The following is a 23,996-nucleotide window of genomic DNA, read 5'->3' as shown; positions in this document are numbered from 1 at the left end:
TGCTCGTTAAGTGATCTGAAATTGACCCCTGGTCTCATGAGAGAGAGGGTTTTTGAAGTTGTTTGCCTTCTAATATAACGGCTCTTAACTTCATTCAACATTCTATCTCATCTTTAAAATTTGTTTAATATTTATTTTTAAGAAAGAGAGAGAGAGAGAGAGAGCAAGCACGAGTGGGGGAGGGGTAGGCCCTGAGCTGTCAGCATGGAGCCCGACATGGGGCTCAAACTCATGAAAACCATGAGATCCTGACGAAAGCCACAAGATCATGACCTGAGCCAAAGTCAGACGCTCAACCGACTGAGCCACCCAGGCGCCCCTCTATCTCATCTTTAAAAAGGAACTCAGTGACTATTAAGGAAAGAGACTGTGGCCATCAGTCATCTTTTGAAAGTTTAAGGTGAGTTGTAGAATCCAGAGGTTCCAAACTCTCAGTACATTGTGCTTAATGACAGTTTGCTTTCCCAAGCTGATAAAGGTTTACAGAGGTCCTGCTTGCCAGTTCACCTTTGCAAACTTGACCTTCCTAAAATGAGAGTGAGGCACTTGGAAATATTTACTAACTGAGCTGAACCACCGCCAATGCTCCCGGTCAGTGTGCACAAAAGTACACAGTGACCGGAACAAGGGCACTCCCCGTCGTGCGGGCCTGGATGTGCCTCGGAGGTGCTCTGACAGAAGGGCAGGACCTTTGGACTCTTTCTATCAGCACACGAGGGACACAGCAATTCACTGATTAAAAAAAAAAAAAAAAAAACACCACACACAAAAAACTGCTCCCGGCCTTTTCTGTGTCTTCCCTTCCAAAGCCACAGTTTGGGAGCAGGTCGTGGGGGCATCTTTGTAGAAAGGTGAAGTTGGATTAGAATCAAGATTTCTGCTCTTATTGGCCCCGTGGAATTTATTCGCTAAATGTATATGTCCTCAAGTCAACAACATGGAAGTTACTGCCCGAGGGGATCCGGGTGAGAAGAACGGCGACAGCAATCTGGTCTATGTTCTCTTGTGAGTATTTTTCATGATCTTCTTGGGCAATAAAGATCTACCTCTGTAGCAGATGTTTCCTGATTGGATTAGAAATGAGTTATGATAAACAACTTGGAAATATGTGTTGCTCAGGAAGGACTTTGACGGCATATTTATTCAGTTTGTATTAGTGTTAGTGCTTTTTTTTTTTCCATATATGGTTTTGGGTAGAGGTTGCAACGGATGGCTTCTCTCTATATATTGAGTTTTTCATAAGTACTACATGGTTACTTCTTGGGAAGAAATCCAGGCACTTCTGAATCATTTGGAAGTGGATTGAGTGAGGCCTCTGGTTCCAAAATAACCATCTACCTGAGGAGACTGTGACTCACATGTTGGAGGTGATTAAATGGCATTGGGGTGCCTAACATATTCCGCTCAAGGGTGTCTCTTCATCTTAAAACAGTCTCTGACTGATCCTCTCCTTTCTGGATGATCCCAGTGGCTCAGGGACTAAGTGATGATCCAGGCAAACTGGCCTCATCATGTGGAGAACGGCATTTCACTTCTAAGCTAGTTTGATCCAGGCAGATTCCCTCTGGAGGGTCTCACCGACATTTGTTGATTATTATTATTATCATTATTATTATTGCTGTAGTCATTATTTTCTGAGATGTGGGATCCTGCACAGGGTTCCCCCCAGTCCTTACAGGAAAGCAGCACCTGAAGGGGCATGCCCTTCCTTGAATAGTCACACCCCTCCCTTTTAAGAAGGAAGTTTGGAGAATGTAACCTTGCTTGAAACATGCAGTAGGATTTAGGAGAGCATTCTGTTGTATCTCTTTGGATATTGACTGTGTGTCATTCCCCTAAGGTATTAAACAAACAAAATCAAGCTCCATCATATTTGTTTGCTCGGGAGGAAGGCTTGCTAATCTCACTTTCGTGCATTTTCCTTCAGGGAATTCTCTAGTGCGTGGATTTATCTGATACTGAATTGCTAACGCGAGCAACTCATGCTTCATTCACTTACTCTTTTCCATGAGGCTCTTTGCCTCCTAACAACTTGGGTGTGGGCCAACTCATCTCATCTTGTTGCTGGTCACCCAAGTTCTGCTTTTGGTTCGAACACAAAGCCAACAGGAAGTGTATGGAGGCCATGCTGGAATGTTAGCGAGGGTGACAACAATGTTGCCCGAGAGGCACTCTTTCTGTGTTGGTATCTCTGTGGAGCAGGGGCTTCCATTAATCAGGAAGCACAAGACACATGAGGAGGCAGAATCACTTGAATTATTAATGTTTTGCATCGTTGCCAAGGCCCCTGGGAGCATGGACGGGAAGGGAATTAGGGGAAACTTTAACTCTAGATCAGGGTTCCTCAGTTGCAGAACCATTACCGTTTGGGGCCAGATAATTTCTCCGTCACAGGGGCTGATCTGTGCACTGCAGGATGTTGGGCAGCATCCCTGGCCTCTACCCACTAGATGCCAGTAACACTTTCCTTCCCAGTTATGTCAGGCAAGAAGGTGTTCACATGTTGCCAAATGTCTCCTGCGGGGGGGGGGGGGGGGGCGGGGGGGATATCATCCCAGTTGAGAAGCCTGCTGTAGACTGGTGGATAACAATTTACTGGGTTCCCCCCCCTTCTTTTATTTCCCTACTTATTTTAGTTGTAGCATCTGGGTTCCCTGGGTTTAGATAAGGCATTTCCAAACACTCTGGAAACAGAGCTGTCATACGCAGCACAAGGCTTTGTGGGATATTCCAGTGGTTCTCAGAGAAATGTGAGGCTTAGGAACTGGGGTTTGGATTAACTATTTCTGACCCTGTTGTTTTCTAATGAGTTTTGGGAGGAATTTTAATGTTTCCCTCTCCCTCTGTGCTTAGCTGCATTCATTGCTTGATTGAACTTAAAAGCAAACAGCTTCCCAGTTCAGTTGTGAATGTGGAAGGCTGATCCTTCTTTGTCGAAAATCTCTGTAACCTAACATACGGCCCGGGCGATGGGCAGGCTCTGGCTGTCCAGGAAACCGGCAGGGCTTGCCAATCCTGTACTCAACCTAAAGCATTTCATGAGACTTCTGAAATCTCACTGCAGCAAATATCGCTCTGGATCCTGCCCACGTTTTCTGGATTCCGAGCTGCCTCTCCAGGGAGGTACCTCTCCCCACCGGCAAGGTTTTCCTGCCCTGAGCCCAGAATAACCCCGGCAGCTGCTCAGAACACCTCGAATCCTTTTGATTTCTCTCCGCAGTCACGTTTTATGTTCCGTTTCCCAGACGGGATGAACCAGAAATCATGCTTTTGGGGGAAACAGATTTTTCATAGGAAGGAACTAAAACACCCTGAGTCGTCAGCAGCATAGTCCATGCTCTGAACCCCACCAGCCTCGTGTCATTTCAGCTGAATCAGACGACAACTTCCCGGTCACCTGCTTGGGGTGTTCATGTCTCCCAGCGTGTATTTTTCACGGAATTACAGCAAGGTGTGAGCGAGCAGCCGCGAAAATAACAGAGCCGTGAAAAACGGCCCCCTTTCCTAGGCCTGTCTCTTCCTTCCAGGAGAAGTGAGCAAAGAGACCAATTAATAGCACGGATGAAAGCCGAAGGCCATACGGTTTGCTCGAGAAGAAAAATGAACATCCTTGCTTCTTGGTCTGTGCCAGCTCCACACGGGCACAGCTGCTGATACGGGTAACCACCGAGATAGGTTAGCCGCTGCCCTAAGGTGTGTGTCGCCACAGGCCACAGGGAGGCACGGGGGACGCTGGTCTCTCCTCCCTGCACACCATGGAGCTCTTATCCTTAAATGAACTTTGTTTTTTGACCAGCTCACTAATTGTGATTGAAAACACCAGCTCCCCAGCAAGGCCCAAGCACTGGAGTTAGCAGCAGCAAAGACAGGCCCTAATTGCTCCATTTACATAAAAGTAGAAACATACAACGTCTAAATATAAATCTCTGGCACATCGCGCCTTTTGCAATTACAGTAAAAGAAGGTACCACGGTTTCCCTCCCGGCTCCTTCTCGCAGCAAGCTGCTCCACCAGGTTCCCCAGGGGCTGCTCCTCGAGGCGAGAACAGAGCCGTGCTAACGCTCCAGCGAGTAGTGGGGAGCTCGGTGAAGTCGCCAGTAAATCAGGCCGCCTGCACTAGGTGAAAAACGCGGTGGCAGCGGGCCACTGTGCTAGCGCAGAAGCGGGTAGGACCCGACTGCACACTCGGAAAGGGGACGGCTCGTGGGGCGTGAGCGCTCCTGGCGCGCCTCGATCCGCGCTGGAGCCAGCCCCGCGGGTCCCCGTCCCGATCCCCGACACTGGCCGGGCTTTCGACCCTGGCACTGAGGGCTGGGTTCAGAGATTCCCAGCTGCACTCGCTGAATAGTGATTTTATTTTATTTTTTTTTCTCCCCCTCTCTGAATTCTTTAGCTGCCAAAAGGGGGGAAAAATCAAGAGCTGCTCTTAAGAGAAGTTGCCCTTGCTGGTGCCCGGGGTAAAAATAGAGGCGGCCGCTCGGAGCGGCTTGGCCCAGACCCTGGCCCCGCGAGCCGGGCTCGAGCAGCGGCCGCGTTCCGGCGTGATCCCTGGGAGCTGCCAGCAGGTGCTGCTCAAGGTACAGTAGCAGGCCGAGCAGCGGGCCCGCAGGGCCGGGGGTGGGGACGCTGCTGGGGGAGGGGGCAGGAAGTGAAAGAGAAACCAAACCCAGGCAGGAAAAGTAGATGCCTGTCAGGAGTTGGGCTGACCGGCTTACCCCTGGGCCCTGGAGTTCGGAAGGGAAGAGATCATTCCCAGTCAGCGATACTCGACAGAAGTTATTTTAACCTGCCTGCTTCCTCCACCACCCCCACTTTAATTTCCACCGGTGAGGAGGCATTTCCTCGGTGTGGCTCAGCTCTGAGGCTGGGGATTCAGGTGGAGAATGACATCATTGCTGGTGGGCTGACCTGGTAGGTGGGCACTTCAGAGGCATCCGGTGGCCAACTGGATCTGAGTCACGCACGTAGAGGGTCGCCCCTCTAGTCAGGGCCCTGCGAATTTCTGTGACACAACTGTTGACAAAGAGCCACCAGGCACCTCAAAAATAACACCACCTCCTATGTTCTGAACACACACTTGACCCTGTCAGTTGAGTACTGTGGCTCCCGCTTTACAGACGAGGACACCCGAAGCCTTAGGGGGTTGTGTGGCTATAGGAGGCAGTGGAACCAGGGTCTGATCTGCGTTTGTTTTGCGCACCCAGAGCTCATACACATGATGGGATTTCCAGGACACCAGGGTTCACGCCTGGGAGTGGTTTCAGAGGCCCTGCAGGCCAGTGCTCTGCAACAGTGCTTATCAAAAAGGATGGTGAAGATCCTTCCTTAGGCAGGGGTCGAGTCCATCCAATTCCAAATTGATGGGCAGTTTGGGAGTTAACCAACACCCATCCTGTTTATATCTTTCCTTCCTAGGTTCCCTCTGTGCCTCTACAGCCCAATGATTTAGTTTCCTATTTTATTTCTGCCTATACAGTTCTCAGAATACCCCCCCTCCCCATCCCCAGCGTACAGCTCATCATCCCCACCGTCTCTGTGTTTAGCCAAGGCACACCCTCCTACATAGCAAACTTCTGGTGTCCTAAAGGAACCTGCTTCGACTACACATCAGGAGGCCAGAGCCTCTATATTTTGCTTGTGGGTACAGTGAAAAGTTTATTTTATGCATGTTAAATCCTGCATACAAAACAACATATCTGGTCATATGGCTTGCATTAGCTCCCAATTTTGCACATTTTATTCCACTTGTCATGAGTACCCCGGCTTATGCTTCAGTTGTACTCCTTCAAACAGCCCTTCCCCACTATTCTTGTCTGAAGATTCCTTCCAACTGTGTTATTTCTCGGCCTTGCTAGCAACCTTCCCACCCAACAAAAACCCTAACCGACATAACCCCCGTTTCAAAGAATGTTCATTCCTTTTCACTAATCTCACGTTGTATTTGTAACAATTTAGAAATCGTAGGGCTTGAAGTCCTGATAAAGAAGAATGGGGTGTGATTCTTCCTTCTTTTTTTTTTTTTTTTTTTTTGCTAGTTGGGAAGGATATTTGTAAAGTTCATTAGCAGAGAATGGCTGTTTTCAAAGTTCTTGGTGACAAATGATTTATGAAGCAGGCATTCAATGTCAAGATGTAAAATAATAGTGGAAGTCAGGGGAGGGGGGACCATCATCATATAGGTATACATATTTTCCCTTTTTTTTTCCTCAATGAAGTCTCTTACTTTCATAAGTAAAATCAGAATCATTCTAAAGAGCACTGCAGATTTTCTTCCCTGTAAGAAACAATCAAAGACTTTGTAAATAGAGGCAACTTCATGAAGTAACAGATGTTTTATGTGAAGACATAAAACCCGAGCCTGAATATAATGAGAAGTGTGTGCTTGAGTAGTAAAAGTTGGAAGTTGGACACTCAGTGAGATATAGCTGTTCAGTTCCAGTGTTTTTCTAAAAGGTAGTCTAGTCAGTCAGAGGTTTGACTGGCTCAGTGATCACCAAGTTGTGTCCCAGCAGCCAAGAAAGGCTTTCCATCAGATAATGAATTATGAAATATGTCTCACAGTGGAAAAACCAGTCATCTGCTGATGTCATGCTGATTCTAACCAATCCCAAACAAAGCCCCAGCCCTCCTCTGTTTGAGTGGTACCAATGTGTGAGTGTGCAAATGAGTAGCACAGTATAAAACTTGAGAGTGCCAATACCATGAAGAGGAACTCCTCACACAGCTCTTTCCACACGATACAGGAGTCTGCCGGTGAAAGACAGAGGACCGGAAAGGTAATGCTTTTTTAACTCTTACTTAGGAGCTGTTGACACATTCATAGTCAGGAAGGTTACAAGGAGTTGACTTACTGCACTTCCAATGCACGTTGTAATTTGGTACCTTTTTATATTATTCAGGCAGGTTAATAATACAGCTTTTAATAGTGGAGCATGCAGAGAGATTGTGTGTTTATACAGCCCATTCAGCACTTATATACAAGTACATATGCCACAGGGAAAGCTGTTTTTAAGAGTTACATTCACAAACAGTAAATTCAGGGAACACACACATACTCGACATGCAGAGGGAATCCAAATATTGATAACTTGCCCTTATCTAAATGCTACTAGTAGGACTCCTGAGTTGTTTGGAGTCATTAAACTTTTAGGTTTATTTCAGACTCTCTTGTAAAACTTAATTGGACTACAAAATTCTTTGGGTGCTGTATATATGACGCCAACGAGGTAGAGTATGTTAAGTTTTGTATTTCAAAGATGTTTTATTAACAGATCATAAGGCAAATAAATGCCCCCCTCCCCATTCTCTTTCACCATTCCCTGCTTAAAAAAAAAAAAAAAATTAGGCTCTTTAGGAAATGTTGACAAAAATCTTAAGAAGAGCAGAGTAATCAGTGTTCCTGGAGGAGAAATCCCAAAGGTGATAGATGGCGTGGAACAGAGAAAGTCTTGCAAGTAATTGTTTTGGAAAAGGGGGACAGCATTGTTATCTATGCAAACTGTAATTTTAACATAATGTCACAATTTATTCACCCTCCTCCCCTGGCCCTCAGATCCTAGGCTTGTAGTAATGGTATTTCTTAACTTTTTCCACCCAAAGCACATTGCTTAACTATGATGCTCTGAACACACTAGGTGTCAGATATAAGCTGACTGTATCTACAGAAACTGAGGGCTTATGTGTGGGAAAGAAACCGAGAGAGAAGGAAAGCTTTAACAGATGGACCTCTTAAAGATACTTCTGCATGATAAAAGCAATAAGACAGAAAATGAAAAAAAAAAGGGGGGGGAGAATAAAAAAAACTCAGAGAGGCATTGTTTAAAAATTCACATTTTTCTTTTTCTGTGAACGCTGAAATCCATGATGATTTCATCTGTGCCTTTCCTTTGAGGGAAAAAGAGGCCGTCAAGGGGCCAGTCCATGAGCAGGCTGGTCCAGGACAGGGTAGGGGAATGGCTGAAAAACTCCCACATGGCGGAGAAAATCATTTGCGAGTATATTTCAGAGATTCTTTTCCCAGAGGACCAGTTATCCGAGTCATAGGAGCCCACTGTTTGTAGGGAATAATGTGGGAAAAGGCCAAATGAACTCTGCACTTTTATCTGTAAAGTCGGGGCTGGAGGTAGGCTGTAATTTGTGAGTGCGGGCGCACAGGGCAGAAGGGGGCGGCGGCCGAGGAGAGGGAGAGGAGTTTCAGGTGACCGAGCAGGTTGACTTGCCCGTGGATCCTTCAGTGCGCGGCTGCACTTTGCGGTTGGGAAAAGTAGAGGTTGTTAGGTGACCCCAGACAGAAGTTCTCCCCGCCCCCCTCAGATCCCCTACCTGAGCCGAGGACCCTGAACATTTAAATATGAATGAATGGGAGACCGGCCACCTCTGGGACTCCCTCCAGCCAGGACGATCCACTGGCCCCCGGTGACCAGCCTGCCCCTCTTCCCGACCTCCAGGTACCTGTCCACCCACCTCCCGGGATCCTCGGCGGCCCCGCCTTATGGGCCGGGCGGTGGGTCCCCTGGAGCAGAGGCCAGGTGGGCTGGAGGGCCCTGGGGGCACAGTGTTTCAACCCAGTCACCCCTGGAGATTGGGACAGTGCCTTCCAGCGGGGTTTTCTTTCCCGTCCAAAAGAGGAACTGGGTGAAGCAAGGGGACTGGAGAGAGAAAGAAAAAATAAAAGGGGGAAGTAGAACAAAATTGGAAGGATTTCTTTCAGAAGGGAAGTAGAACTCCCGAGAATGGTGATATCTGAAGAGAGGTGTGTGTGAGGGAGCAGTGAATAGAGCAGCCTGTCAGAAACCGGGCTGTCCCTCCCCTTCCTAATCACAGCCTCTACTCACAGAGCAACTCCCTCCCTCGCCCATTCACGCACTCACTTAGGACCAATCGTTCTCTCTCTCCCTCTCTCTCTCCCTCTCTCTCTCCCTCTGTCTCCCCCTCTCTTCCCTCTCCCTCTCTCTCCCTCCCTCTCTCTCCCTCCCTCTCTCTCCCTCCCTCTCTCTCCCTCTCCCCCCTTCTCTCCTCTCTCTCCCTCTCTCCCTGTCTCTCTCCCTCCCATCCTCTCTCTGTCTCTGTCTGTCTCCCCCCCCACCCTGTCTCTCCCTCCCTCCCTCTCTCCCTCCCTCCCTCCCTCCCTCCTTCTCTCTTACTCGGAGACAGTCAGAACTCTCCTCCCTGAGAGCCACAAACCTACCGCACTGACTGCATTCAGAGAGGGAACCTGCAAACAAAACTTCACAGAAAACTTTTTGTTCTTGTTCCAGAGAATTTGCTGAAGAGGAGGAGGGGGAAAAAAAGAAAGAAAAAAAGAAAAGAAAAGAAAAGAAAGAAAGAACGAAAGAAAGAAAGGGGGAAAAAAAACCAAACCCAAACCTGTGCGTGAGTGGGGGTAGGAAAAGCAGGGCCTTTTAAAAAGGCAATCACAACAACTTTTGCTGCCAGGATGCCCTTGCTTTGGCTGCGAGGATTTCTGTTGGCGAGTTGCTGGATTATAGTGAGGAGTTCCCCCACCCCGGGATCCGAGGGGCCCGGCGCAGCCCCCGACTGCCCGTCCTGCGCGCTGGCCACCCTGCCAAAGGATGTACCCAACTCTCAGCCGGAGATGGTGGAGGCCGTCAAGAAACACATTTTAAACATGCTGCACTTGAAGAAGAGACCCGAAGTCACCCAGCCGGTGCCCAAGGCGGCGCTTCTGAACGCGATCAGGAAGCTCCATGTGGGCAAAGTGGGGGAGAACGGGTACGTGGAGATAGAGGATGACATCGGCAGGAGGGCAGAAATGAATGAACTCATGGAGCAGACCTCGGAGATCATCACGTTCGCGGAGTCAGGTCGGTGCCGGCCTGGGGGGTGGGGGGGGGGGCGGGGGGGGGCGCTGCGTCTCTCCGCGGCGGTCCGGGGGCCGAACTTGCGCCTCCGGCCGCGCGCTCTGCCCTGGGGAGGAGGTGAGGTGCCGGGCGCCGGTGGCGCCGGGGCCGGAGGGGAGGCGGGGGGTGGCGGGCGGGGGGTGGGGGGGGGGAGGACTTCTCCGCGGACGCGGAATTCGAGGCTGAGCCCTGGCTGGAGAGGCGGCGAGCTCACACTTGCTGAACTCGGCCGGTGAGCCCGGAGCGAGCTCCGAGGGCCAGCGTGGGGCCGGGAGCCGGGCTGCGGGAGGCTTGCTCGCCCTGCCTGTGAAACCAGATCCGGGCAGCCGGATGAAAGCCCGGGCGTTTTCGGGTGCTGGGGGTGGGGGGAGCCCGGGAGGCTTCCGGACCCCATCCAAAGTTTTTAATGGGGGTGGGGGTGGGGGCGCGGAGCGCGGGTCGGGGTGGCCTGGCATGGATGGAGTCATTGTCTTAAGACAAACCTTCCCTTTAAAAGTCCAGTCAGGGGCCACACCAGGGAAGCAGGGCATATTCATTGGTGACAGTCAGTTTTGCCTTTAGAAAAAACTCTGCCTTGGAAGAGCAAGGGCATCACATTCTAGGCAGCGAGGAGGGACTTTGGGGGGACAGTTGACATTGAACCCGCGGCCACTTTTGGAACACTGACTTTTGCTCTCTGAGCAACAACAGCACCACCACCAACAAAAAAGAGTTTTGTTCCCTGCAAAGTTACTAAAAGAGCTCTCTGGCAAGGAACGCAACCTTGACAGAGTGCTCTCAGATACTACACTGAGCTCTCACTCAATCCTTAAGAGGAAGAACTTTGATAGATTCTAATCCTTGGCTCTGGACCACGCTAACCTGTTGCTGGATAGAAAATACCTGTCAGAAGGGCGGCCACAGACCTGGAGCCAGGTTATTGGTTATTTTTACAGTTATGTGACACAGACCCTTTGCCTGCCTACACGCCCCTGCACGCCCAGGCACACAGATGTGTTCATACCGTGTTACTTTCATGGTAATGCCAGGCTAAAGAATTGTTTCCCTTGCCAAATCCATTTGAAAGGAATGCCATTGTTTTGTTTGGTAGAGCATATGGCCAGTAAAGTATGTGCAGGGACTCCCAGCATTACTGTTTAAAAGTTTGCCGCAGCCGTATAAACAATTAAGGCAACACTCAGAATTTCCAATCCTGAAAACCTGTTGACTCAGATGTTCTGTTTTCAAGAAAACCCTGCCAGACCTGGGCATCCTTTTGGGGGAGCAGATAGATAGCCTGCTGGCTTCCTGGCTCCCCTCGTAGGAGAAGCCCTGGCGTCCTGCAAGTTTCCCCGCAGGACAGTCTCTCTCTCTCTCTCTCTCTCTCTCTCTCTCTCTCTCTCACCAGAAGCTTCTTTTCAAAGAAGGTCTTTCTTTCTCGAAGCTCTTTCTTAGTGCAGCCCCCGAAGGGCATGATAATGATGACTTTATCTGTTGAAGCTTATTGAGGAAAAAAAAAAGTCAGGTTGGAGTTTTCAAGTTGCACACTCAGTTTTTCCTCAACCTTTCCTGATGGCAAGGTAGGAAAGAAAGTGCTTACTGACATGGAGTCCAGTGTTGGGGGGTGAGGGGGGATGGATTCCAGTGGTCTAGAGGTCTGCTCCCAGTGCTGACACAAAGGGACCCTGTCTAGGTTTTTATATACCAATTACCACACATGATGGCTTTAATTGCAAGCCTTACTCAATTGGCTTTACCCGCATCGGATGACTAAGTATACCTATGACTTTGACCACTTTTAATATACACCTGATGCTGGCAACAGCATCTGACTTAGCTGACTTGTCTAGCAAACCACTCTTTTGGCACTGAGAGATTTTGCAGTGAAAGAATTTGACCTTTAGCATTCTTTCTTACTTATGGCCTTCATCTCAGTGCCGGTCTTTTTCTTATTTATATGAAATCTCGGCTTTTTTTTTTTTTTTTAACTTTTCTGTTACGTGTTTAGTTTAAAAGAAATTGAGTTACTTTTTAAAAAGGTGATTCATTTGACTCACACGTTGACTCCAGTTTAAGGTTTGTAATGGAAAACTCCTCCTGGTTGAGTTTACAACTTGACTTTGGGTCAGCTGCTGGAGTCCCAGAAAAGGTTTATTACACTTAACTTATTTTTCTCATCTGAGAAGTTTCACACATCAACTTTAAGTTGGTTTACTATGACTTCACGGAATTAATGATTGCTCTGTGGACCGTCTGCTCTCCAAGCAGAGTACCATATGAGTTGCTGATTTTGCTAACCAGGAAAGAGCTTCATCATCTGAATATACAAAAATGTCTTGTTGCTTTTGGAATAGTTCAACCTTAATCATATTCAAACTATGTCAAACTGTAAGAATTTGGAGAATAGCAAAGGGTATTCATTTTGCTTTTCTTTATAAACTATTGGGTAGCAGCGGATCCCAGTCAGTTAGTGTCACCGATGCCCGTGACACTGACGCATACCCACAGATGTATCTTTCAACCTTAAGATTCCTCGACTGGGGGAATTCCTGCTTAACTTTTGCCCTCGGCCCCCTTCTTGATGGTTAAATGAGGCCGCGATGCGGCCCAGCAGCTGAGCAACTACAAAAAGCTCAAGCGTCTAGAACTCTTGGAACTGAGTTTGTCCCACTGAGCTCAGGTGGAAAGTCCCATCTTTGTAAAGCTGATACGAGTTGTTATTAACTAAGTGGTGAGGAATTGCTCTCAGGCTCTCTGACATTCATCCCAACAAATAAAAATTATTTTTTTTAATGCATGTCATCCAAGATTGCTCATCATTACTACATTCTCTGGATGGCTGGCACAGAATCCTCTGTGTTTACCTTAAGTCCTTAAAGGAAAAAAAGAAGGGATGGGTAGAGTCAAGTCCACTCTGTCTATAATTGTCAATGAAGCTGGGATCAGTGGCCTTCTTGACTTCTATATCTTATTTTATCTTCTTGTGATCCGTGACAATATCTGGTCAGTCAATGTACAATAGCAACCTATCATTGAGTCTCCATATGCTGCCAGATTTACATACTGGTGGTGGTAATCAACTTAGACATTGATAGCACTTGTTGGAGAACAGAGAGGGAAAGAAAGACAAATGGAGCGCCAAGAAATGGAAAATGCTCACTAAGCCCAGGTATTGTTGAAAGTAACCCTTAAATCTCCCTTCTTGGAGGATTCCAGTTACAGAAGATTTGAATTAGAAATTGACACTTCCCAAACAGGGGCCTAAGAAGGCTTGCTTGGATGACTGTTTTCCCCCAGCCCAAGAAAGCCATCTCAAGGTGGACTTGACTCCCACCGTTCCATGCCAGTCTAATGAACTTTCCTGTGAATTACCTGTCACTGAAGGGTGCCTTTAGTTAGGGTTACACGCTTTCTTCTCCCAATAATGGGCAATGATTGGCCACAAGAGGGCGCATTCCAAAGACTTTTGCTCCTTCCCATTTAATCTAGGGAAACGCAATTTCACCTCCTGGAAGCCCCATTCTGCAGCACCCAAATCTTGGTGCTTGTCAGTTGCCCCCTGCTTCCTCTCGTCCTCCAGAAAAAGTTAGGATTTTATGGGATGGGAGAAACATGACTCCCTGTGATACAGTAAATGAGACAGAAGAAAAGAAATGAGAATTCTAGTGATGCATGTGAACATTCCCGAGCTCTATGGAAGGCAGAGGAATGATACATTTCAGAAGCAGAGCGTGGAGAAATGTGACCATGAATCATCAGCAATACTGATCTGCTCACACATCTCTCCCTAAGACGGCTGGCTGCCTGGGCTTTTACAAAAATGCCTTCCGGCTCCCCTCATTTCATTGCCTGGTTTCCCTGTCTTATCAACGCTTTTCACCAGGGACAAATGACAAGTGACTTCCAACAGGGAGGAAAGGGCGGTTTGGTGACTGCCTTGTGAAAGATTGGGTATGGCTTTGGGGGATGCGTTTGTTTCCGAAGTTAGAGTGTGCAGCGAGATGGTGGCAGAAAGACCAGAAGCAAGATGCCTAGTGGTTTTGGGCCTGTGACGTAGGTGGATCTGAGTGGGGGCGGTGAGCTGTCAGAGGGCAGAAAGTCGGCTTTCATATTTGGAGAACTGGGAGTAATACCTTCCCAGGCACTTTTTGTGAGAACATATTATTTGTCTTGGCCCCTCTTCTGCTAAACTATACTGGAGTATGAGCTGTAGATCAGAATTCCTCATACTCGACTGGTCCCTAGATCCAAAACCCAAAGTGTAAAAGTTCACAGGAACTTTGGAAGAGGTCTCTGAAATTTCTGTGGGTTGAATCTTAAGAATTTTTTTTCTACTTCTTCTAGGATCCTAAGCCCCTTTCTCTCTCTATTTCATCCCTATTTGAATGGGAGACACAGGAATGTGGCCGAGCATTTGCAATTCAATAGCACATCCTAAGATAAAAATATTAAGGCTAAAAAAAAAATCCAATCCAGATAATTTATGACCAAAAAGACCTCTGCGGCAGGTTAAAGGAGGCATAACCTTGAAGACCCCACTTTCTGCCATCTGCAGAGACCCCTGAAAACAGCCCAAATGCGAAGTTAGTGCTTTAGAGAACACGCATGCTGTAACCGGTAGTTCTGTATACTGGTACCAGGGACTATACCATATCTAGGCACAGTGAAACCTGGATGAAGAATGGGAAATTAAAGTAATAGCAGCATTTTACAAGGAGTCCCCCTCCCCCCGCCCCGCCTCCCGTGGCGAGTTTAAATCTAATAAACAAGATTTTCCACATTCACATTAGAGACATAATTATTACCCATAGGTACAAGGGCAGCATACTTGGGGCAGGACCCTGGTGAGGCGAACAAAGCAGAATACAAACGAAACGCGAAGTGTGCATGTGTGTGTGTGTGTGTGTGTGTGTGTGTGTGTGTGTATTGCTTGTATTGCTTATTTCATGAGAAATGTTCATCCGCCCACAGATCTGAGGTGTGGGGCTTGAGGGGGAGCAGAATTTTGAGTCCCGGTGTGGGGGAAGAGAACAACAAGGGGCTTGGCTGCTTAACCCTTGGCAGGCCTGCTTTCATGATTGAGTTATTAAAAACATCTGAAAAATCCTGAAAGCAAAGGAAAAGGTGCTTTCAGGTGTTCTGACTTCTAGCTTCCAGTCTTTCCTCAGTCCAATCCCTCCTTCCCCGGCAACATTTCAAAGGTCTTCCCTGTAAAGTGCAATTTTTCAGCCTCCTACTCATTTTTATGCACCTTTCTCTCTCCCTTTGGTATGTGTCCCCCGAGCTCATAGAGGTTTAAGTGATGAAATATTATCACCCACATGGGTTTGCGTGGGACTTTCTTAGTGAATTACTCAGGCAGAGCAGGCTGTGATACAAGCCTTGCTCACGAGCCTCGGGAGGGAAAAAATAGCACAGAGGATGAAAAGAATATTATCAGAGAGTAGGTAATGAAAGGTTAGCAAAGCCACCAGCTATATCTAGTTAGATAGGTAATAATGCAGGAACCCAGAGCGCACCTGTGTAAGCTAATGCTGTACCTGCTCCCAAAGCATTGTGGGAAGGCTTCCATTTCAGGATTTGATGCAGGAGATATTTAAGTCAAACCTGAAACTGATTAGTAATTGATCCTAAACACCTCAGCCTCAGGCAACCTCCTTCCATTTTTTCAAACTGTTATGCATAGAGATTTGAAGATTGGAGCATCCTAAAAGCATCACTGCGGTATAACAATCTCCCTTAGGTAGAATACAGATAAAAGGGAATATAATCAAGTGACTAGTTATATTTTCCATACCTAAGAAATTTGAGGGTTGTAATATCTTTCTGAAACCTGCAGCCCTGATAAATATTAATCATCTCAGCTTCTAGCTGTCTCATTCTCTCCACCCCCTTCTGCAATGAAAGCTAAATGTAAAAGAAAAAAAATATTGCACTGCTTAATAAGTCAAATACAATAGAACTTTTAAATTGTACCTGCATATAAGGTAGACATTAGGAAGACTTGCATCTCTCTCTTCCCCCTGTTCTCCTGAGCATTATGGCAACAGCATTTTCATGAAATTGGATCTGTTTTATTTTTTTTCCCTGATAAAATATCATGCAATATACAAATAGCAGTTCCAGAAATGGACACCAGGAGAAGGAGGCGACAGGCATGTCAATTAGTAGGGGGAAAATCCAAATGTCAGAAATATGGGGGAGAGATACAGCACGCAGGCAATGGAAGCAAATACAGGGAACAGAATCTTTCAGCTCAGTTAATTAAACCAATGCATAAATCAGTGCTGTGCCTCTCCACAGTACGCAGGCGATGCCATGCAGTTAATTATCAGCCAGGACCAGGTTGAAAGTCATTTTATGATGCCTCTCTGATCCTAATATAACAGCACCTGACAGATTGAGCCCCCTCTAATGAGTACTCTCTTTGTATGATCCTCTCTCAGGAACACTAAATCATTTGCTTCCAAGTACAGCTGCCTGTGAAGAAGGGGAGGGGCTATATCCTGCGTTAGAAACCTGCTCCTGTGAACTGAGGGGCTCTCCTCTAGGCTGTTCCTGGAAGCCAGCGACCTCAGCCTCCCTGGCCCTAGGAAGGCAGTTTGCACAGGCTGTCGCGGCTTCAATCCAGTGGGCCAGTGAGCCCACCCTGGCCCCCACCCCCACCCCCAGCATATCCGTGGACTTCTCTGGACTCTATTCATGGGAAGTCCAATGTGTGCTGGTCCGCACTGCCATCTGGACCCTCTCTATAACCGAGCACTGGCTGCCTTCACCCCGGCCCCTCCTGTCAAGCCCAGGTGAAAGCCCAGCGGAGCCTGTGGGAACGAGTTACCTGAAACCCAGAGAGCTTTTCCCATTCTGAGGACGAGTCAGATTCTCCAGTTTCACACTCTTTCCTAGAAAAACAAAACACAACCTTGTGCCCTCTGGCTTCTCTAATTTAGCAGCTACTATCTCTCGGGTCTTTAGGGTGGCACCCTGCACAGTTTAAGGTTTCAGACGCTGGCCTGCGTCGAGGCAGAAGGCAGAAGGGAGAACAGCAGGTAGCTTGTGACTGTTCTCTGTGGGGCAGGGTGGAGGTGCCCACGCCGGAGGAAGCCTGCACCCTCCTTCAGGCTGGCTCTCCGAGGCTTGGGTGGCTTCCGGAAGCTGCTTGTCTTTTTAAATTTAAATCATTAAGCTCTCCTTCCTAGAGTCTGCTCTTTTCCTTTCTTAAACAAAACAAAACAAAACAAAAAACAGCAACAGAGAAACCCACCGTTTGTAGCAAAGGGGCGTACTGCATTCACATTTTGAAAAGAAATCATGCCCCCTAAAAAAAAGACAGTCCCCCCCCCCTTCTTCTAACTGCTCTCCGCTCTAGTGATCTAATCATAAACCTAGCTTTATTATTCATTTCAACTCCTGCCAGGGACCCAGGGCTGGAGGCAAAGGGACCCCCCCCACCCCGCACCACCACCACCAATGTGGCCAGGGTCCTACAACTTTATACCAAGATGCCGGAGAATCTTTTGTATACATATGTAGCCTTTCCTGGCCCTGGCCTCAGTGAATTTACCACTATCAGAATCGCAGCGTGCAGAGTGTGTTAAATTAAGAACAGAATCTACAGTGCGCAATGCACAAAAAAGCCTGCCTTCTGCTGCAGAGAACTTGAACGAGTGCCGAAAATTTATAGTACCGTAAACATCTCAGGGCTGAGAGTGATAAGTATGGCTGGATTTCCGTTAGCTATAGAAATCCAGGCAGGGAGACCCTCCTAGGGAGTTGCGAGTTCTAAGATGAACTTCTCCTGACATTGTTCTCAGATTTGTGTGTGAGATGCGTGTGCATGGGACTGTTGTAAGCAGGCACACGCAGGAGGCGGCCATGAAAAGAGGGCACGTTTCATATACCACCAAGGGGTAAAAGTGGAACTGAGGGAAGGTGTTTCATCAACTCGAGAATTCCAGTCTGGACACCTGCTCCTTGCAGTAAATGTTGTTACATGTACAGACATACAGGTGCTTATGGAAGGAGAAGGGAGCAGTGTGAACTAGGCAAGAACTGAATGGTCTCTGAATCCAACTGCCTCGCCATTGTGGGGGTTGCCCCTCTGTTAGTAGCAGTCGCTGTAATTGGGGCTCATTAAGCTGCATTCAGAAGGGAACGAGGCAAAAATGGGGCACACGGCTGTAGGGGGTGGATCTCCTAACCTAATATAACTCAAGGCTGAAGATGCCTCCATTTGTTAATAGAGAGTCAGGCGATTGCCTACTTCCTGGTAAATGCTGGACCATGACCGTGAACAAGATGGATAGGATCTCAGACCTGGGGCATCCTAAATTAGACTGGCAGGAGGGTCGGGAAAGTGGTGTGGTCTCATCTGCAAACCAAAACCTCATCAAGGGCAGCCACTGAGGGTGACGTGTTGGGAGCTGAAGGATTCTAGACGAGGGGCACACTGCCTGGAGGTGAGAGAGCGCATGGGATGCTTCTGACCTCAAACACTGTGTGGCTGTGCCACAGAGGACGGGGCGCTGGGAGAGAGCCGGAGTTGAGGCAGAGCCCAGAGTCCCGGGTGGCTCCTGTTTTATACCTGCTGAACGGTGAAATGATGGGAGAGGGGCCTGGCTTTATGCTGAAAGGCCAGATGCAAGCAAAGACTGTCGTGGTGACCCAGAAAAGAAATGATGGACAAGTGAAGCAGGTTGTGGTGAGGGAGGAGGAGTCTAGCTCTGTGGGCACTTCCGTCGGGGTGGGGGGGGGGGTGTTTGCGTGTTTATGTGGGAACAGCACCGCTTCCACGACTTGCTAGAGCTCGCGGGGTGCTTTCATCTGTGTGATCCCATTTGATCCTTCCAAACCTGAGGCATAAGGGGTCAAATGTCTTTATGACATTCCCATTTTATAGAAGAGGAAACTGAGATTAAGCAGCTAGGGAACAGACACAGACCTCCCGGGCTTCTGGACACTGACTGAGATCTGGGCTCTCTTCTTTCTAGGTCAAGAGTTGGCAAACTTTCTCTGGAAAGGGCCAGAGAGCAAAGATTTGAAGCTTTGTGGGCCAGTCTGTCTTGTGACTGGCGGGGACCTAGTGCGAAAGCAGCCACAGACAGCCTAGGAAGAAATGAGTGTAGCCGGGGTCCCGTTAAACCTTATCACAGGCGCTGAAGCGTCCATTTCATATGATTTTCCCATGTCACCAAAATCCTATTTTTCTTCAACCATTTAAAAATGTCAAAAGTGTTCTTACAGTCAGGGGGCCACAATCCTCTGACCCCTGTTGGAGATGGCCTGTGGCAGAGGCCCCACACCTGCCTGAAATTAGTGACTGGTGACCAACATCGCAACTAACGAGTGTCCCTGCTCTCTCTTGTGCTGTGTTTTGTCTGCAGGCACAGCCAGGAAAACACTGCACTTTGAGATTTCCAAAGAAGGCAGTGACCTGTCGGTGGTGGAACGCGCAGAAGTCTGGCTCTTCCTCAAAGTCCCCAAGGCCAACAGGACCAGGACCAAAGTCACCATCCAGCTCTTGCAGAAACAACCCCAGGGCGGCGTGGACGCAGGGGAGGAGGCAGAGGAAATGGGCTTGATGGAGGAGAGAAACGAGGTGTTGATATCGGAAAAGGTGGTGGATGCCCGGAAGAGCACGTGGCACATCTTCCCCGTCTCCAGCAGCATCCAGCGGTTGCTGGACCAGGGCAAGAGCTCCCTGGACGTTCGGATTGCCTGTGAGCAGTGCCACGAGACGGGCGCCAGCCTGGTGCTCCTGGGCAAGAAGAAGAAGAAGGAGGAGGAGGGCGAAGGGAAGAAGAAGGACGGAGGAGACGGAGGGGCAGGGGCAGACGAGGACAAGGAGCAGTCCCACAGACCTTTCCTCATGCTGCAGGCCCGCCAGTCTGAAGACCACCCTCATCGGCGGCGGAGGCGGGGCTTGGAGTGTGACGGCAAGGTCAACATCTGCTGTAAGAAACAGTTCTTTGTTAGTTTCAAGGACATTGGCTGGAATGACTGGATCATCGCTCCCTCCGGCTATCACGCCAACTACTGCGAGGGTGAGTGCCCGAGCCACATAGCAGGCACATCTGGGTCCTCGCTCTCCTTTCACTCGACCGTCATCAACCACTACCGCATGCGGGGCCACAGCCCCTTCGCCAACCTCAAGTCGTGCTGTGTGCCCACCAAGCTGAGACCCATGTCCATGCTGTACTATGATGATGGGCAGAACATCATCAAAAAGGACATTCAGAACATGATAGTGGAGGAGTGTGGGTGCTCATAGAGCGCCCAGCCCAGGGGGGACGGGAGCCAGAGTTGTCCAGAGAAGACAGTGGCAACATGAAGAAGTGTTTAAGGTTTCGGAGTTAAACGAGGAGAAAAAATATATATAGAGAAATTTAAAAAAAATAAACTAAAAACAAAACCTGAAACAGATGAAGGAAGATGTGGAAAAATTCCTTAGCCAGGGCTCAGAGATGAAGCAGTGAACAAGATGGGAGTTGGGAGGGAAAGGGAGAAAGGCGTGCCCTTCGTTTCTTCCGGTATCTATCAAAGTGATGACATCCGTTGCTTACACGGGAGTATCATCCCCTCCTTTTCAGTCCCCCTTCAGTGTGAGCCTCGAAGTCAACTTGTCTGGTCTGCAGGAATGTGGGCTAGCACAACCCAAATAGCATCTAGAAAGCCATGAGTTTGAAAGAGCCAGTTACAGGCACTTTCCCATCCAGTTACCCAGGTTGTAAGGTATGTCTGTGTGACCCTCTCTCTGTGTATATCAGCCCGTGCACACACAGACACACACACCACAGACACACACACACACACACACACACACACACACACACAGACGCGTTTCCACACAGCCCATGCACACACACGTACCGGTAAGAGAACTATAGTGTGCAGGTGGTACACTTCCTTTTCTGCACCAGTTTTGCAACAAAGCAAAACAGAACAAAAACCAACCTAAAAAAAAAAAAAATTGAGAGCAAGAATGGGAAGAGAGAAAAATCAAGGAACAAAGAATACCAAGTCACATTTCGTTAAGGTGCTTATGATCTTAGAACTATGCAACCTAATAGGTTTGAAACTGTTTACCTGAGAGAGAACAAAAAGAGAGACTTTTTTGTATTGGAAGTAACCTGATTAATTTTTATTTTCTTCAAGGAGAGATACTTGAAAGGAATATGTTTGTCCATCTGTTGGATCCAAACATTTCTATATTTTGTAAATGTTGTTTTTTTTTTATCGTTTACTATTTGCACTACAATGGTGTTTGACCTGTCTAATCCCTTATTTAACAAGTATTTTCTGTGGGTGGGGGTGGGGGGGTTAAGAGCTGCACTTAATGTGAGCTATAAAAGAACTGCTACAGCACACAAAATAGCTATTTTTATTATTATAATTATAATTATTATTATTATTTTGTACCTTAAAAAATAGACACATACACCAAAGACATTTGTGTGAGCCTTTAAACAGTCTGTCTGTGGTTGGTATCATTCACCATCAGTGAGTCAGGGGTTGGGATTCAAGGTGGAGTAGGGTGGATCGTGTTCAGGCTTCGGAGACCTGAGAAGTTTGGGTTTTGACTCCTTTGACATCCATTAAGCAGGACATTTCATACTGGACGTACAGTAGTTGTACACTGTTGGATGTCAAGTTCAATCGGATTCACAGAACACTACATGCTTGTATGTGTATATATACATTGCTTGTGCATATGCGTACCTGTGTGTATATATACATGTATTGCATCATGCCCATATACACATTTTAAGGACTTCAGGCTGTCATTTTTTAAATGTTCTTAAAGCAATGAATGTTTGTGTGCAAAACACAGTATTTTTAAGAAGGATAGGCTATAGTTTTGCTTTTACTCTGAATTAGGTGGGCACGTTTCAAAAAGTTGGGTGGGAAGAAGCCTGGAAATGCCAGCGAATATTCAGCAAGACCCTCTTTCCATGTGCAGGGACTGAGTTCCCTCTTCTCTCTTGTCCCCCACCTCCACCCCACCAGGGAAAACAGGAAACTCATGTTCTTCAAGGTTCTAGGCTGATCTGAAGTTGTTTTTTTTTGTTTGTTTGTTTTTTTGGTAACTTATATTTATTATCTATTGGAATCAATCTTAAATCAGAAAGCTTTTTCAGAAAGAAAAAATTAATCTTTAGGCCTTTGGTTACTTTTTTTTTTTTTTTTTTTCGGTGATTAAGTCCTGCTTGTGAGAAATTTTACTTGCTGGGCTAGATAATGTTGTTGTCACTAGTAAAAAGATAAATAACTTGGGGGGGGAGGTCTTAAGAGTTTGAGAGTAAGAAAGAGAACTGCAGGGGTGACAGCAGTGGTAAAAATCCCTAATATTTTATTTAATTTACAGCCAAAACTCTTGATACATAAGTTTGTATGTATTGACTCAGATGCAAAAAAAGAAAAAAAAACACTTTGTTTTATAAATATCAAAGTACATGCTTAAAGCTAAATTTCTACTAATTTATTCCACAGTATTTAGCTTGCCTAGGATAGCTCATAAGTTATTCATTTATATGCTTTTAAAAATACAGAGCCTTATTTTTACTGACTTGTTTGAAGTTTGCAAAAATTGAAAAAAATACTAATAATTTGGAAAAAAAATTGCATTCATTAGCATTTTGTAAAATACTGAACCTTTCAGCCCTATGTCCATTCATAGATTAAAAAAAAATAATTGTAGGAAAACAAAATAGTGAGAAACCAAACATTACAAAAGGTGGTTTCGCTCTTCTTGAGATAAATACTAAATCGGTATACTATGTAACACTAGGCTGTATGTAGGCAAATTATTTTAATGTTATTACTGGGCAAATATACTTACTACATCTTGAGGTCCATCCTTTCTTAGGCAGAAATATAACATGTACTACATGGGAGTGGACCCTAAGTGCAAGAGGGAGAGCATGCAAAATTGGTCCTTGCTTCCTCACTCTTAACCACTGACGAGGAAATCGTGCAGGTGGGGAAGGTGCGCATGGTGAGGAAAGCTTCAAGGAGAGGGGGATGGCAGTGTTCAACTTTACAAACTGCCATGAAAAACTTAGAGGGTGTTTTGAACTGCGTCTTAACTGTTACTGGAACTAATAGCGGAACCCATGAAAATAAGCGTGGGGAACCAAGTCCTAGTTCCCTGTGTGCTAGCAGAGATGGCCAGGGCAATGGGAAAAACAAGATGTTCGAAAGACAGTTGCTACCTGTTTGTGGCTCCCATTCATCTCAAGTGCATGCCCCATCTTTGTAAGCCCTTTAAAAGAGTGCTTGACCTGTTGGGGGTAAGATGGAGTTTGACTAGTGGCCACAGTAATTAGAAGCAGAGCAAAGTGAAATTCCATACGACAATATTTTCATGGGATGATTTAATTGAAACTAAATGATTGAGTTATCAAATACCTATAAACTTTAACTTTATTTCATTAAATTTATATGGCCTTGAAATAGAATGATAAGTTATTGCTATCTTCAATAACCTTGGAAGATATGCGGGCTTGTGAATAACCCCACTTTTCATGTAGCAGCATGAGGCCAAAAGAAAAAACTTTAAAATTCTACCATATTGGGCTCTTCAGAGTATGTTTTCCTTAAAACAGGGTGGCTCTGGCTGATCTTAGCATCTCTCTACTCTTCCCTGGGGCTGATCTCTAGGCTCTTAAAAATCTATACATACCAGTCTTAAAAGCTCTAAAAAGCATTCGTCCCCAAGTATCTTTTAAGAATGATATATATTTTGTAGTTTGGACTCTTCTTTCTCCCTGTTTTCCTTTTTTCCTCCCTTCCTTCCTTCCTTCCTTCCTTCCTTCCTTCCTTCCTTCCTTCCTTCCTTCCTTCCTTTTCTTCCTTTCTTTCTTCTTTCTTTCTTTCTTTCTTTCTTTCTTTCTTTCTTTCTTTCTTCTTTCTTTCTTTCTTCTTTCACTTTTTTTTTTTATTTTTTTCAAAAAGAGCATGGCAAATTCCAGCACACTGACTTGGGGTTTTTCTTGTCCCAGAAGACCAATCAATTTCATAGATATTTAAGATTGATTCCACACTTTGTTTTCCAGGAGAATGCCTGCATTCTCCTCTAAGGAAGAGCAAGTGAATTTTTTTTTTTCCACCCCCGTGGGATTGGACCTCAAGAAGTAAGTCTAAAAAATAGAGAGCGTGAAT

General features: G+C 46.7%; 1 protein-coding gene across 5 annotated transcripts; it reads left to right on the top strand.

Moving 5' to 3' along the window:
- Positions 1-743: 743 nt before the first annotated feature.
- On the top strand, positions 744-23,675 carry INHBA (inhibin subunit beta A). 5 transcript variants are annotated; one of them, XM_053218655.1, is made up of 4 exons: positions 744-1,005; positions 4,394-4,577; positions 9,258-9,824; positions 19,220-23,675. In XM_053218655.1, the coding sequence occupies exons 3-4, from the start codon at positions 9,437-9,439 to the stop codon at positions 20,104-20,106; spliced, it is 1,275 nt and encodes a 424-aa protein (XP_053074630.1). In that variant the 5' UTR covers positions 744-1,005; positions 4,394-4,577; positions 9,258-9,436; the 3' UTR covers positions 20,107-23,675. The 5 variants fall into 5 exon arrangements, with proteins under 5 accessions (XP_053074630.1, XP_053074631.1, XP_026927408.1 ...); XM_053218656.1 differs by lacking the exon at positions 4,394-4,577; XM_027071607.2 differs by lacking the exons at positions 744-1,005; positions 4,394-4,577 and adding an exon at positions 4,653-6,776.
- Positions 23,676-23,996: the final 321 nt, after the last annotated feature.

This window comes from Acinonyx jubatus, chromosome A2 (genome assembly GCF_027475565.1).
Source record: "Acinonyx jubatus isolate Ajub_Pintada_27869175 chromosome A2, VMU_Ajub_asm_v1.0, whole genome shotgun sequence".
Classification (NCBI taxonomy): Eukaryota; Metazoa; Chordata; class Mammalia; order Carnivora; family Felidae; genus Acinonyx; species Acinonyx jubatus.
This window is presented reverse-complemented; position numbering and strand designations above follow the sequence as displayed.

What these genes read in the sequence shown, in the direction of transcription:
- INHBA (XM_053218656.1), top strand. Translation starts at nt 9,437, where the DNA reads ATGCCCTTGCTTTGGCTGCGAGGATTTCTGTTGGCGAGTTGCTGGATT. An exon ending in CATCACGTTCGCGGAGTCAG is followed by an intron (nt 9,825 to 19,219) that starts GTCGGTGCCGGC and finishes TTTTGTCTGCAG; the next exon opens with GCACAGCCAGGAAAACACTG.